The 14,044-nt window shown below is 35.2% G+C and overlaps 1 protein-coding gene across 2 annotated transcripts; it reads left to right on the top strand.

Moving 5' to 3' along the window:
- Positions 1–8,956: 8,956 nt before the first annotated feature.
- LOC147567322 (ubiquitin thioesterase otubain-like protein) lies at positions 8,957–14,044 on the top strand. 2 transcript variants are annotated; one of them, XM_086653953.1, is made up of 9 exons: positions 8,957–9,206; positions 10,320–10,635; positions 11,196–11,261; positions 11,350–11,433; positions 11,541–11,663; positions 12,466–12,518; positions 12,611–12,660; positions 12,732–12,832; positions 13,485–14,044. In XM_086653953.1, exons 2-9 carry the CDS (start codon positions 10,375–10,377, stop codon positions 13,749–13,751), a joined length of 1,005 nt encoding a protein of 334 aa, XP_086510079.1. In that variant the 5' UTR covers positions 8,957–9,206; positions 10,320–10,374; the 3' UTR covers positions 13,752–14,044. The 2 variants fall into 2 exon arrangements, with proteins under 2 accessions (XP_086510079.1, XP_086510078.1); XM_086653952.1 differs by having other exon boundaries at positions 10,314–10,635.

The raw sequence follows: 14,044 nt of genomic DNA, 5'->3' as shown, positions 1-14,044 counted from the left end.
CTGATTGAAAAGACGTAATAATAGATCTATTTTGCTTTTTCAGGTCAACCTTCACTTTCTATCAAATTAGATACAACATTCGAATGTAATGCTTGCTTATATCAGTAAAACCCTACCACAAGTGCGCCCAGGAACATATTTCTTCAAATAAAATAACGATGAAATACCAAACTTTGAACAACCATGAACCTTCCACCCACAACCGTCAACCGAACATACTGCTACTACCTGATGAGCATGGTTCCTCTTCACTCGATAACCAAAATCAAATTTGATGGAATACCTATTCAATGCAAACCTAAATTAATTAGTACCTCCTTCAAACTTCTTACCAACACCAGCAAAAACAGATCCCCGAGATTCAGATTGGAGAGGATGTTGGAAAAACTTAGATGAAGAACAAACTTGAGTAAAACATGATGATGCACTAGATGACTCAATTATATCCATTTCCTAAACATTAAAAAATATCTATTAAGAATGCTGCAAATACAAAAATACCCAATTTTTCAAACACAGTTTGTAGAACAATTCATCAGAAATTTGTTCTCATTCTTCAGAACCAAATAACCATGTATGAAGATCATTAAAACACAAAACATAAAGCTATAATAATATCAAATTTCGAATTTAGATTTATGTTTGAAGATTCATCAATTATATAGAAATAATAAACTGAGAACATAACAACATACATGAAAATCGATTAAATTAATAAAAGCTAGGTTAAAGATGAAGAAAACTGACTTACAGTAAAGTTGATGAAAGTGAAACGAAGGTGAATAATTGACGAACAAGGACTGAAACGAATACAGAACTTCGACACTCCAAAAAACCCTTATTCTTTGTATAAAACGAACACTAATAGAAGTAGAAGACTTAGAACAGCATATGAACCAGTGAAGGAAGAACAACGACTTCAAATCATCATCTTCTCATAGTCTCCTCAGCTCCAAAATCAAAATCGAGAGCCCTAGGGTCTCCATCGATTTCAGCCGACTAAGGTAGAGAGAGAGAGATCATCTTTTACCAAGAAGCGTATTATTAGAATAATAATAAGTTATTTTTAAAGTTTTGACCTGATTAATAATTAACCAAATTATTTTAAACTTAACCTCTAATTAGCCTCAATATTATGATAGAAAATGACTAATAGTAAAAGATGGGGGCATTTTTAGTTATTATGAAATGTTTTTATACCCAAATAATCATTTTATATGTTGCCAAAGTGGTTAACTTGACCAAGTCAAATGAAGAAGAAAAATGGGTAAGTGTATATATAATTTTCTAACTTCGCACGCTACTCGTACTTAAATTCCAGATGATAGAAAATGCAAACATGAACCCTAACTAGATTCAACACTAGTTTCCGACTAGATCGAAGAAGATGAAGTAAAGAACAAGAAAGAAGAAGGATTAACATCGACGACAATTTGTTGAACTCTCGAGTAGTTAGAATTCATCTAAAAGGACGACGATAAAGTCAAATTCTCTGAGTAAGTAAACTTCATATTAAAATCACTTCTATCTTGAAATTTCACAATAACTTCAATTAGTTCGTTAGTTTATTTCGTTTGTTTGTTACAAGAACTAATTAGTAGATGTGTTCTTTGTTGGATTCAATCGCCTTCTTTTTAAATGTTCTACTTTTCTTTCCGATTATATGTGTCAGAGCCAATTGTGTTTTTTTTTTAACCAATCGAAATCATATTTCATTCGTAAGTGATTCAATCACATGTTACATGGATGATAATTCTTATTTCTTTGAGAACTACATGAGAGTTACAAACCTTCAAATGTAAAGTGCCTCATGAAGGGAAATAAATTGACTAGACACATACACAAAGATCCTATAGATCGAGAATTAAAGACCCTAAAGGTCGACAAAATATTCTATAGATCGATAATTGAAGACCCTAAAGGTCGACAAAAAGAAAATTACAATACTAATATGATACTAGTAAAAGTGAAATCTTGATCGTTCTTTTCTCTAGACTAGTAATTTCATCTGCAATCTTCTTGAATTGCTCATCGTAGAATTCGGTGATATTGAATCTCCTTTTCTCACTAACATCTTTATCCATATTTCCATTCCTTAAACATATAACATCACCAACAAGTTGATTAAATCTTCCATCAAATTTAATTTTTGTAACTTTAAGAAATGCATATGTGATCCATGTTAGAGAGAGAAGAACAAGAAGAAGAGGAAGAATCTAAAACCTACACTCTAAATACTTATTATAGATATAACATAAACAACAAAGAGGAAAATCCGGAGGAAGGATCCCTCCTCCAGCAAACACTAAGATCTGTAAAGTAGCTTAAGAGAGCGAGAAAAGAGAGAAAGCGGTTATTCCATCAGAGTCAAATATTTTGAAGTTAAAAGAAACACACTAATTTCTCAATTGCTTTTGGTTGAGGTTAATGCAAGGCCAACAAATCTTGGATGTTTAAGAGTTCTTTGAAATATATCATGTGAAAGGTTTTCTTAAGATCTTCATTTGTTATAGATAATAGTCTTTATCTGAAATCATGGTGATGGAGATTATAGCAGTGGCATTGATAGGGTTGGGAATCGGTCCGGACGGGCAGTCCGCGGGCAGACTTGCTCCCGGTCCGGGCGGAACGGACAAAACTCCGCGATGACCACTCGGGCTGGCGGACTAAACGGACGGACTAACCGGAAATTTTTCCTCAAAATGTCCGCCCGTGTCCGTTTTATCCAACCGGACATGCCGGGCACCGGTCGGTCGGGCGTCGGGTATAGTGTTAAAATACCTAAACAAATGCCAAAATTCAAAATTTACTAAAGTAACAAATTTACATAATTATAGTTATAAGATTAGAACTTAATCTCTAAATGAATTCAAAAATTACAAAAGTTAATATTCAAATCAAGAAAGTCATAAAAATGACAGTATGTTGCAAAAGATAATGACAGTAATGTTGTTGTATCCTGAAAAACAAAAAAAAAAATCAAGTAAGAATGACTTGAACAAAATAATAATAATGATTTAAACAGATAAAATAATAAAGATTCAAAGTTAAAATAGAAACAAACAGAGAAGAAAATCTCTTACCGAGTTTAGATCTGAAGATGAGTAGATCGAAAAAAAAAAAAAAGATGAATAGATCGAACAGAAAAAAGAGAAGATGAGTCGATCAAACAAAAAGATGAAGAAGATGAGTAGATCGAACAAAAAGAAAGAGAAGATGAGTATATCTTACCGAGTTGATCGAACGGTTGAAGCCTTGAGGGTTGAAATCTTGAAGATAAGTTGAAAAGTTGGAGACTAAAGGTTAGAGATTTAGGGTTCTTCAAACATGTGTCTCAGCAGTCATACCTACATTGAGGAATTTGGGAATGAGAAGAGAAGTGGCCAGGAGAAGGGTAAAATGATTTTAGGTTTTGTTTTGTATTTATATATAAGTCACTTGCAAATCTAAAGGCTCAAATATAACCCTAAGAAATCTAAGGGTCAGTAATCTTTCGGGCTAGAGGCGGGTAATCCGGACGGGCGGACGGGCCTTCACTTAAGCGGTCGGTCACGGGCGGACCTCCGGGTAGGCCCTTTTGTCCGTGACCGTCCGCTAAAGCCTTCTCGGTCGGACGGGTCTTGCCCGATTCGGTCACGGGCGGTCCCGGTCCTTTGCGGACGTGGGCGGACACGGGCGGATCCGGGTTTTCGGACCAAATTCCCAACCCTAGGCATTGATAGTGTTGTTGGATGACAAAGGTGTTTGTGGTATCTGTAGTGATAGTGTTTTCGCTGGTCACTTTTGAATTATAATTTCAATTTACTTTGGTGGTGGTGGGCAGTTTGTGGTATAGCCGCTCATGTAGTTTTCTTGTTCTTAAGTTTTCGTTTTCTTGTTGTGAAGTTTTCGCCCACGCTTATTCGCACTCACGATCCGAATCAATCTTTACCCTCATCCACTTACTTTTTATTCATATTCATTTGTTAATTGTACAACATTTTGTATATATCACCTTTTTTTGTTGAAAAATTGTAAATATAACCTTCATAATAGAAAAAAAAAGTAAAATAAAAAACGTCTACATTTGTTATTCACACTAAATTAACTAATACAGTCTCACGGTTTAACAAACTAAAGCATTTAGATCGAGGAACTTATGAATCTCCATGTTGATGAACTTATTGACCTTCTCAACTAAATACTTCACCAACGGTACCATCAAAGTCCCTAGATACCGTCGAAGAAAACCTGAGCATCTGCAATACTTGAAAAGTGACCATTCTACATGATTTCAGAAAAAAACAAAGAGTAGTTAATCAATGGCAAAGGTCGTAGGTAACAAGCTGACATGGTTATTAACCAATATGTGAGAAATTCGCCGATAGGTTCTACGACATATGGATGTGTAGCCCACTGATATGATCTCTTATCCATGGGAAGCTTCAGATCAATGAGTTTGGTAGTTGTCAGACTGGTATGTTTCGTAAGTTACCTTCACGAAATTTTCTCTTGCTTTATAACTAAATCACCACTTACGTTAAAAAAAATTCGAAATGAAGATTATGAAATGTATTTATTTCTTTTGGGCAAGTGATCCTTTTATATTTATAGTTTTATCTGGAATAAAATAAGAATTGAGGTTTTTTTTTTTTTTTTTTTTTTTTTTTTTTTTTTTTTTTTTTTTAACTACTTAAACACCAATTACGGCACTTACATTGAGAAGACTCGAAATGAAGATTATGAAATGTATATATATACCTTTTGAGCAAGTGATTTTTTGTGTTCATAATATATCTGGAATAAAATAAGAATGGATTTTTTTAATAGTTTATAATATTAAAACTCCAACCAAAAACTTCGACAACTAGAATATGATATAAAAAAAATAAAGATGTGATTTGGATGTTCATACGGTCAAAATAGTTTGAAGTAGTAGGATATAATGTGGTTGATGGGAGTCTTAATGAAATTATTCCATATTGTTCCAAGATTTCAAACATTTTGTTAGTTTGACTTATATTGCCAAAGTGGTTAAATTGACCAAGAAAAATGGGCGAGTGCATATATAATTTTCCAACTTCGCACGCTATCCGTACTTAAATTCGAGATGACAAGAAATGCAAACATGAACCCTAACCAGACTCAACACTAGTTTCTGACCAGATCGAAGAAGACGGAGTACAGAACAAGAAAGAAGAAAGAGTAAACTTCTATGTTGAATTTCACAGTAGCTTCAATTAGTTCCTTAGTTTATTTCGTTTGTTTGTTACAAGAACCATATAGACAAGGAATGAAATTTTGGTTTCGGTGGAAATTTCGGTCGGTCCAAAAGTGGAAACGTTTCGGTCTGCGTAGAAATTTTACAATTTTGCGGAATAATAGAAATATGATGCAATTGTGCATTACAAGTCTCTTTAACCATAATTAAGCATAAAAAGATGCAATCTTCACTCAAACAATAGTTTATTAAGATAGAATTGTAAATTACTTCCATTCTGTTACATTAGACATTAATAACAAAATGATCTCCTACCCCGTCAACACCGTCTTGGTTTGGATGTATATTAGATTGATTTCCAATTGCATTGCAATATTCTGCCCATGACATTCTATTTCGAAACCAATTCCGATATTGTTCAATGTATGTAATGTATTGCTCCTAACGAATATCGCGTAGTGGTCTACTAGGGGATATTGATCGTATACAACAAAACTTGGTTGTTGGGGAAGAAACATTGATTGTCGTTCATCATCACTATTGCTCCAAGAAATATCACTTGGCTAGTTATGTCCAAATGATGCAGATGAACTATCGTAACCATAAGAGCTATCGTCGATACCCATACTATTGAGAGTATCTATAACATTGTTAACACTATTGCCCCAAGAAGAAGTACCTGAGTCATTCATTTCAGCCAACTGGTTTTTCCTTCTACGAGAATACGATACAGGTTCAGTTGGTCTTTGTGAGACTCCATGATCATTATCTTGCGTTACATGATCAAAGTTGTGTTCCTCTGTGTAAGGAACATATCCTTCATTTCTCTCGTTATTATCTTCCTCAACATCGTTACTCTCGCTATTCATGTTATTGTATATGTCATCCCCGTTGCCACTATTCCGTGTCGAGCTAGAAGGTGAATTAGTACTTGACGAACTAGTGCCCATCAAACGATTAACATCTTCGGTGTGTGATGTGCTAATATAGGAATCATCATTTAACCTAACTTCAGAAGCAATCTGAGAATTTGTTCTATTGTTTGGCTCATTCATATCAGGTTCCCCCACCTCTCGCACCCATTCAAATAATGGGTCTTCTTCACCCTTTTAGCAGAAGATATCTGCGAGGTCAATCAGACCTGAATCCAAGTAGTCTTCTTTTTGGTGTTTCAGTCGTAGTCGCATGTTGTAGTGCACAAACACATGTTTATGTAGTGACCAAGACGATTGCTTATTTGACTATGGATAAGACCAAAGGTGCTCCAATTTCTCCCGCATCCGGATGAAGATGCCGTCTGAGCTAAAACCTTTATAGCAACTGACCTTAAGTTTGGAGCATCATTTCCATACAAAAGCCATCACTCGTCTGCAAACACATTTACTTATTTAGATAAGTTATTAACCCTAATTGATCATGAATTGTAAATGTTTATTCCATTCATTGCAAATATTCTACCTGGTTGAGTTGTGTTTCTTCCATTCATTGCAGATGTCTTGCCAAATGACAGTGGCGTGGCCGAGATTTAGGGGGCCCGGTGCGAAAATTTATCTGGGGCCCTTCATATAATGTGAATTAAAGAAGTATTCCTATAGCAAATAAGTACAATTTTGAAAATCTTGTTAAAATGAATATTTTTGGTAGTAGAAATTAATAAGAAGACAGGGAAAAGAGATGCATTTAGAAGAAGAGGACATGCAACTCTATTGTAGTTAGTATCTAAGATGGAGATAAAATATAAGAGAACTAGGATGACTCAAAGAGGAACAAGTGAACAACAAAAATAGAGAGAGGGAGATGGATGGGGCCTTTAGAATATATAAGACCATGAAATTTTTAAAAAAATTGGGCTTTGTATGGTGGTAGGGGTCCGTAACAATTAAACCCTATAAAACAATTAAAAAAAAAGTTAGTTTCATGTTGAAGAGCCTCGAACCCGTGCTCTCTAATGCTCAAGACCCACTTACTCACCAACTAAGCTGCTAAATTTGCTCTGTTGTATTATGACATCAGTTGTAATAAGTAGATGACGAACCTTTAGCCTGAGGAAGAATGGGGCCCCTTGGTAGAGGGAGGCCCGGTGCGACGGCACCGGTTGCACCCCCTCTCCCACGCCCCTGCCAAATGACCCAGATGCTTCTGTAAAAGGCTTTAGCTATAGTTTAATGACTTAAACAAAGTTAATTACTTTTTCATCATCTTACAAACATTTCAAAATGTAAGTAAACTGATCTTTAAGAGACAATTTGCCTGTTCTTCTGGTAATACTAATTTTTCGACCACCTCCTCTATGGCAGATAATAGATCCCCTCAATATTGAAAAACTAGTATTACTAGAAGAACAGGCAAATTGTGGTGTAGCTACATTTCAGTTATAACGATGTTTTTAAACGCTAAATGAAGTAATTAATATTGAAAATATTAGAAGAATCCGAAATTACCAGCTCGATGCAGAGGGTGTGTGAGGTGCCTTGTCAATTAGTGGGATAATTTGCAATAATTTCCGTTAGTTATAGGGTTAATCTAAAAGAAGGGGTCTAAAATCAATCAGAATTGTTAAATAAGGGGGCTAATATGAAATATGGAGGACTTAAAAGAAAAATATATAAATTTTGATGTACCTGCTTAGAGGGTGTTTGATTTTTGCACTTATTAAGTGATTTTCACTTATTAAGTGCGGGCCGGCAATTTTAGGTCGTTTGTTTTTTCACTTAATAAGTGAAAATCACTTCTAAGTGGTAGCAAAGTAAGTGCAAAATAGTAAGCTCCAAATTGGAGCTTACTTTTCTGCACTTACAAAGTAAGTACTAAAAAGGACATTTATATCCTTCTCCTAATATTGTAATTACCAATATAATTTTAACTAAGAAGAAAATTTTAAAAAATCGATAAACACAAAATCTTTTTATGACTTCCACTATGACTCTTCTCTATCTTCACTCATCCTTCATCTAAGTTTTCCTCCTACATTTTTTTAACATCTCTTCCTTCACTAATCATGGAACACTCAAACTCCATGATACAACTAAGTTCTTTCACCTTCATAATTCTTAATTATTTACGATTAATATTTTTGACATAGCATTCGTAAACGGCAATTCTCTTTTATCTAAACTAACGAACTTATTACGAATTAATATTTTTGACATAGCATTCGTAAACCGCAATTCTCTTTTACCTACATATTTTTAACATCTCTTCCTTCACTAATCATGTAAATACACTAATGGTGTGTTTGGTTGCAGGATTCCTAAGTAGGATTCCTATCAAAAGTGGAATTTGGTAGGAATCATGAATCCTTGGTCTGTTTGGCTACCAAGAATCCTAGGACTCTTGAATCCTAAGGATTCCTAATTCCAAAATTTGTATTGGATCAAAATCCCACCCTACCCCCTCGGATTTGCTAGGATTTTGGATTAATGAACCTAAATTTCAAACATAAAATCAACAAAAAATATTTCCTTCTACAAAATCATTATTTTTTTTTCAAAATCATTATATTTTTCAAAACTCATATTTTTCTAAAGACGTTAGAAAATACTCAAATAATAATAAATAATAGGATTCTTAGTTGCCAAACAAGCCAAAAAATATTACTTGGATTCATGAATCCGTGGAATCATGAATCCCAAGGACTCATGAATCCACGGATTCATGATTCCACCATCCAAACACACCATAAGGTTAAAACAGACAATTTTTCATTTTTATAATATTTAGATTTAATATAAAAATTATAACCAAGCACTTAAAATCGATGAAAAACAAACGCCATAGCACTTACATTTGAGTGATATCAAATGTAAGTGCTAAAAAATCAAACACCCTCGCTATATATTCCCAAATTTCCCAAATCTCTTCGTTAAGTCAGGAACCACCTTGAGGAATCCTCTCTCTCTCTCTCTAAATTTTCTCTATAAACTGTGCGATTGAAGACTAACAACTAATACACATTAGAAGAAAATTAGAAGAAAGATTGAAGAACACCCCTAACAGATGATAGAAGGTATGTTGTTTTTCAGTTCTTATGGGTTAGTATTTATAGAACTTTCGAAATTATTGATCTCCATACCGAATCTTACTATTCAACTCAATGATTTCTTGTTTTGAAAAAGGAAATCGTCAGAAACCCACTAGGGTTTAGAATCTTTCCACCGAAATTTCCCTCTTTTTCGAAATTTCGTGTCATATTGAATCGCCTTCTTCTTGAATGTTCTACTTTTCTTTCCGATTATCTGTTTTAGAGCCAAATATTTTGAAGTGAGAAGAAGCACGCTAATTTCTCAATTGCTTTTGGTTGAGGTTAATGCATGGCAAACGAATCTTGAATCTTTAAGAGTTCTTTGAAATATATCATGTGAAAGGTTTTCTTAGGATTTTCATTTTGTTATAGTAGTGGCATTGATAGTGTTGTGGGATGACAAAGGTGTTTGGGGTGTCTGTAGTGATAGGGTTGCCGCCGGTCACTTTTGAATTACAATTTCAATTTACTTTGGTGGTGCTCGTGGGCAAGTTTTTGGTATAGTGGCTCATGTAGTTTTCTTGTTGTGAAGTTTTCATTTTCTTGTTGTGAAGTTTTCATTTTCTTGGAGGAGATGGATGGTAAAATGCAAACTCACATTCATAAGAACTAAAGAAATTTCATGGAATTGGCCAACATAGAGAGTGTTAATTTACGATTTCTAGGAGATGATGAAACTCAAACCATTTTTCTGCCAGCCAACAAGACTTCCTTTTTTTGTATTTGAATTGAACGAATATATGTAGATAACGACCACTAGAACTTATAATTGGTCATCATCAGTACGAATGATGGGTCTGAAACAAGGCACGGTCTTCTACAAATGCATGGAACTATTCCAACCATAGAAGAGCAGGGGTCGCATAGTGGTATTATGGTTAAATAATACTTAGGTTGCTTAGACTTTTATTTGTGTGTGTCTCTTGCTAATCTAAGGCGTGTGGCGTATCTTAATGTTGCTTAGTCTGTTATGAGTGTTTTTTATTGCTTTTTGAAATTGAAAATCGACGAGTTTGGTATAGCCCATCCGGATAAACTGTAGTGGCTATAGACAAGACATTGATGATTGAACATATTTGCTTCATTTTGTAGGGGCAGATTGATATTTTGAGCAGGCTTTTTGTACTTTATTTCTGTTTCTTGGAAAGAGACGATGCAACCCGACGAGAAACCTGTGGAAAAGGAAATAGGGTGTAAAGCCTCCAGTGTGGAAGTCACAACTGGTGACTGGTCAGGTTTCAGAGATAATGACATCATGCAGCAGCAGCTTGTGGAAGGGGAAACAGGGAATAAAGCCTCCAGTGTTGAAGTCACAACTGGTGACTGGTCAGGTTTCAGAGATAAGGAGATCAGGGAGCAGCAGCTTGCAATTCAAGCCGAGGAGGCTGATAAAATGCCATATGTTGGTGACAAAGTAAGAAGTCTCCTCTCGCTTTCATTATATTTCATGGTAATGAGAAAGCTAAAGTTCAACATCCTGTGAGGTTAGAAAGCCAATGAGTGCCACTGGACCAGGATCCCTCGTTACAATTAATCTTTGTAAATTGCAAAAACTATTTATTTTACTGATGAGTGATCACTAAATGGAGTAGAATATGAAAATACTAAGTCGCTAATTTGATTAAGATCTTCAGAGGCATGCTACCACTACAAGAATGTGGCAAAAATGTTAAATGTAGTTACTAATTAACTACATAACTAACTATCTGTTGGCTCTGATGATTTACCCAAGAAAATGAGTTAGAGAATGGGTTTATCAAGTAACCATTGTTATTGTAAAAATGTTTGAAGAATCGACAAATCTTTGTTGATGGTGAATGGAGAAGAAATTATGTTCTTGTTCAATTGAACTAAGAGTTGCCAGTTGGTTTGGTAAATTTCGCTTGTTTTCACAGTAACATAATATTGCAATGAGTGATTTCTTACGTTTTTAATACGAGTTTAGACCAAGAAATTTTGTTTACTGCATTGCAGGAACCTCTTTCAGCATTAGCAGCCGAGTATCAGACTGGCAGCCCTGTATTACAGGAAAAGATAAAGGTTGGCCAATGCAACAGGCTATATTTTGTTACTTTGTCTTTGCCCACGATTAGATATCTTTCCAAGTAATCCTTGACTGTGTTTGCAGGTGCTTGGTGAAACTTATGATGCCATCAGACGAACGAGAGGAGATGGGAACTGTTTCTTTCGATGTTTTATGTTCTCCTACCTGGTATCATCCTAATACATAATTCTTGATTAGATTCTAACTGTAGTTTTAGCATCTACCACTTCAGCTGAATTTAGTTACTCAAAGAAAATGTTTGGTTGCGGAATTAGGAACATATTTTGAAATCACAAGACAAAGTGGAGGTTGAGCGTATTACAGCAAATGTTGAACAATGCAAAAAAACTCTCCAGAACCTGGGATATGCTGACTTTACCTTTGAGGATTTTTTTGCGGTATATCTATGTTCATGTTCCAATTTTTTTTCATGATGTTATTCATTTTTATACCATTGGAAACTCACATGTAAAGGTTTTGGACATCTAACCTTTATATCATTGAAAGTTCACATGTGATGTGTTGTTCTTCATGCATCTTCAACTACGAGAAGATGTGTGAAGCCTTTCTCGAAGACTAAAGCCTATTGTTAAATTGTTTGATGTCATAGTTTTGGTTTTAGTCTGAAATAAAGCTCGGCAAAAGGTTATAAGGTTCCTCATAGTAAAAAGTTTGTACTCTTATGCCTTTCCATGTATTTTCTCTACTGGGCTCAAAATTATAGCAATAAAGTTGTTTATAGAAGAATGAAGTTCTTTAGTTGCACGAGAGACTCGTAGCAGTTCTGTATAGATTACTTTTCTATCGCTACCACTTCTACCGTGTATGAATGGTTTAAGCTTGGTTAATTTCTGATTGCTGCTGTCCCCCTTATAGGACATCGTATGACTTATGAATATAAGGAGTACTTCATACGAGGTGTTAACTTTTCTCTGTTATCGTTAAATCTTTTGGTTATTCGTGCCTCTTTGTGTCACTAACTGGTAGAGATGTGCGAAGATAATATAAGATGTACTTCATACATCTTATTCGTCATATTGAAGGAGTTCCTATATTTATGAGATCATACATAAAATAGTGTGGAAAACTGGTGCATTAGATTAGTAGAAAATTTAGTTGCAGAAATCGTATTTCCTGTGTTTATTTTCTTTGATGGTAACACTAATTTTTGGGTTTTATCTGTCTGGTCATAATTTTCAGTTGTTTCTTGAGCAACTGGAATGTGTTCTGCAAGGAAATGAGACCTCCATAAGGTTATATATCTATTCTTCTCCAAATTTGTTTAGGTAAGGGACAAAATTTGGTTTTCGATCAACTTCTGAAGTACGGATTTTTTTTTTCCCAGTCATGACGAGCTAGTCACAAGGAGTCGTGATCAGTATGTATCTGATTATGGTGAGGATTAGTACAACTTCGGTTTCAATACTCCATGATTTTTAGTTATCCTAATCAAGTTGGTTGTTCAGTTGTAATGTTCTTCAGGTTCGTTACTTCCGGTGAAATTAAGAGACGTGCTGAGTTTTTTGAACCATTTATTCTGGGCCTATCAAGTACAACCGTGCAGCAGGTTTGGTTCGATTTCCATCTTTTTCATGTTATCAGAACAATAGGCATTACAAGGCCTCACTCATCAGCATCATTTTCATCATATTACCTTAAAAACTTCTCTTAATATTTTGGTCGCTGATCCTATTTTAGTTTGCAATCTGAATATCTTCTTACTCATGTAGACACCATATTTTGTCGTCTTCTCCTTTTGTGACATTTTTGATCAACTTGTGTTTTTCTTTTGCTAACTCAGTTTTCTTTAGAAATCTCTCTGGGAGCTGCGGTTTTGATATTGTTTATGCTATTGGGCTGACCTAGGTGTCACCCAACTTCATTCTCTGCTATACTTTCTAGTATACTTTTACCGATTAGTAAATATCCACTTGCACGAATTCATGGTCCTTACATTAAATCTTAAGAACATTTGTTTTAGTAGTTTTTATCAATATTAGCTTTTTTTTAGTTGGATAATTGGATCTTCAAGACGCGTGAATAAACATAACAGACCATGATTTGTGAGAGACATCTGCCTTATGTCTCCTTAGTCATCTAAATGTTTGTTTCGAGTTCTCTGCCGCCTCTATCTATCTCTGTACAACACAAACACACGAGCAACACCGACACCAACATTCTTAGTTTTGACTTTTTGATACAATGTGCTACTGTATCAGTTTTGCAAGACCTCAGTAGAACCGATGGGGGAAGAAAGCGACCATGTCCACATAACTGCCTTGTCCGATGCATTAGGCGTGCCCATCCGGGTGATGTACCTTGACCGTAGCTCCTGTGACGTGAATGGTGTCACTGTCAATCATCATGATTTCATACCAGCTGTTGAAGATTTCCAGAGTACTGTCAAAACTGATTCTGATCCAGTGAAACCCTTCATCAACTTGCTCTACCGCCCAGGCCACTACGACATTCTCTATCCCAAGTAGAAGCTCACTCTGACCAACTGAGGTAACCTACTCTGCTTGGAAGTCCATTCTGAAGCAGTGGAAAAGCACCCCATGAACGATAACATGCCTTGGAGGTATATGAGTCTTAGTTTTCGAATCGTTCTTTCATTTCCAAGTCATGTGCATTAAACACAAACTTCAACCTTTCAAATATTTTGCCCTTTCTATGCAAGAAAGCATGTAAAAATCCATGAACCATGGTCATGTTATTCCTTTTACATCAGGGTATTGCTTAACACAGTAAAACGATAAACATTGAAATATTTTACCTA

The sequence above is a fragment of the Eschscholzia californica genome, unplaced genomic scaffold (genome assembly GCF_041429995.1).
Source record: "Eschscholzia californica isolate CP2 unplaced genomic scaffold, dmEscCali1.0.p SCAF_1, whole genome shotgun sequence".
Classification (NCBI taxonomy): domain Eukaryota; kingdom Viridiplantae; phylum Streptophyta; class Magnoliopsida; order Ranunculales; family Papaveraceae; genus Eschscholzia; species Eschscholzia californica.
The sequence above is the reverse complement of the archived record's forward strand: the minus strand, read 5'-3'. Positions and strand labels throughout refer to the sequence as shown.

What these genes read in the sequence shown, in the direction of transcription:
- LOC147567322 (XM_086653953.1), top strand. Translation starts at nt 10,375, where the DNA reads ATGCAACCCGACGAGAAACCTGTGGAAAAGGAAATAGGGTGTAAAGCC. An exon ending in TGCCATATGTTGGTGACAAA is followed by an intron (nt 10,636 to 11,195) that starts GTAAGAAGTCTC and finishes ACTGCATTGCAG; the next exon opens with GAACCTCTTTCAGCATTAGC. An exon ending in GTTTTATGTTCTCCTACCTG is followed by an intron (nt 11,434 to 11,540) that starts GTATCATCCTAA and finishes TTGCGGAATTAG; the next exon opens with GAACATATTTTGAAATCACA.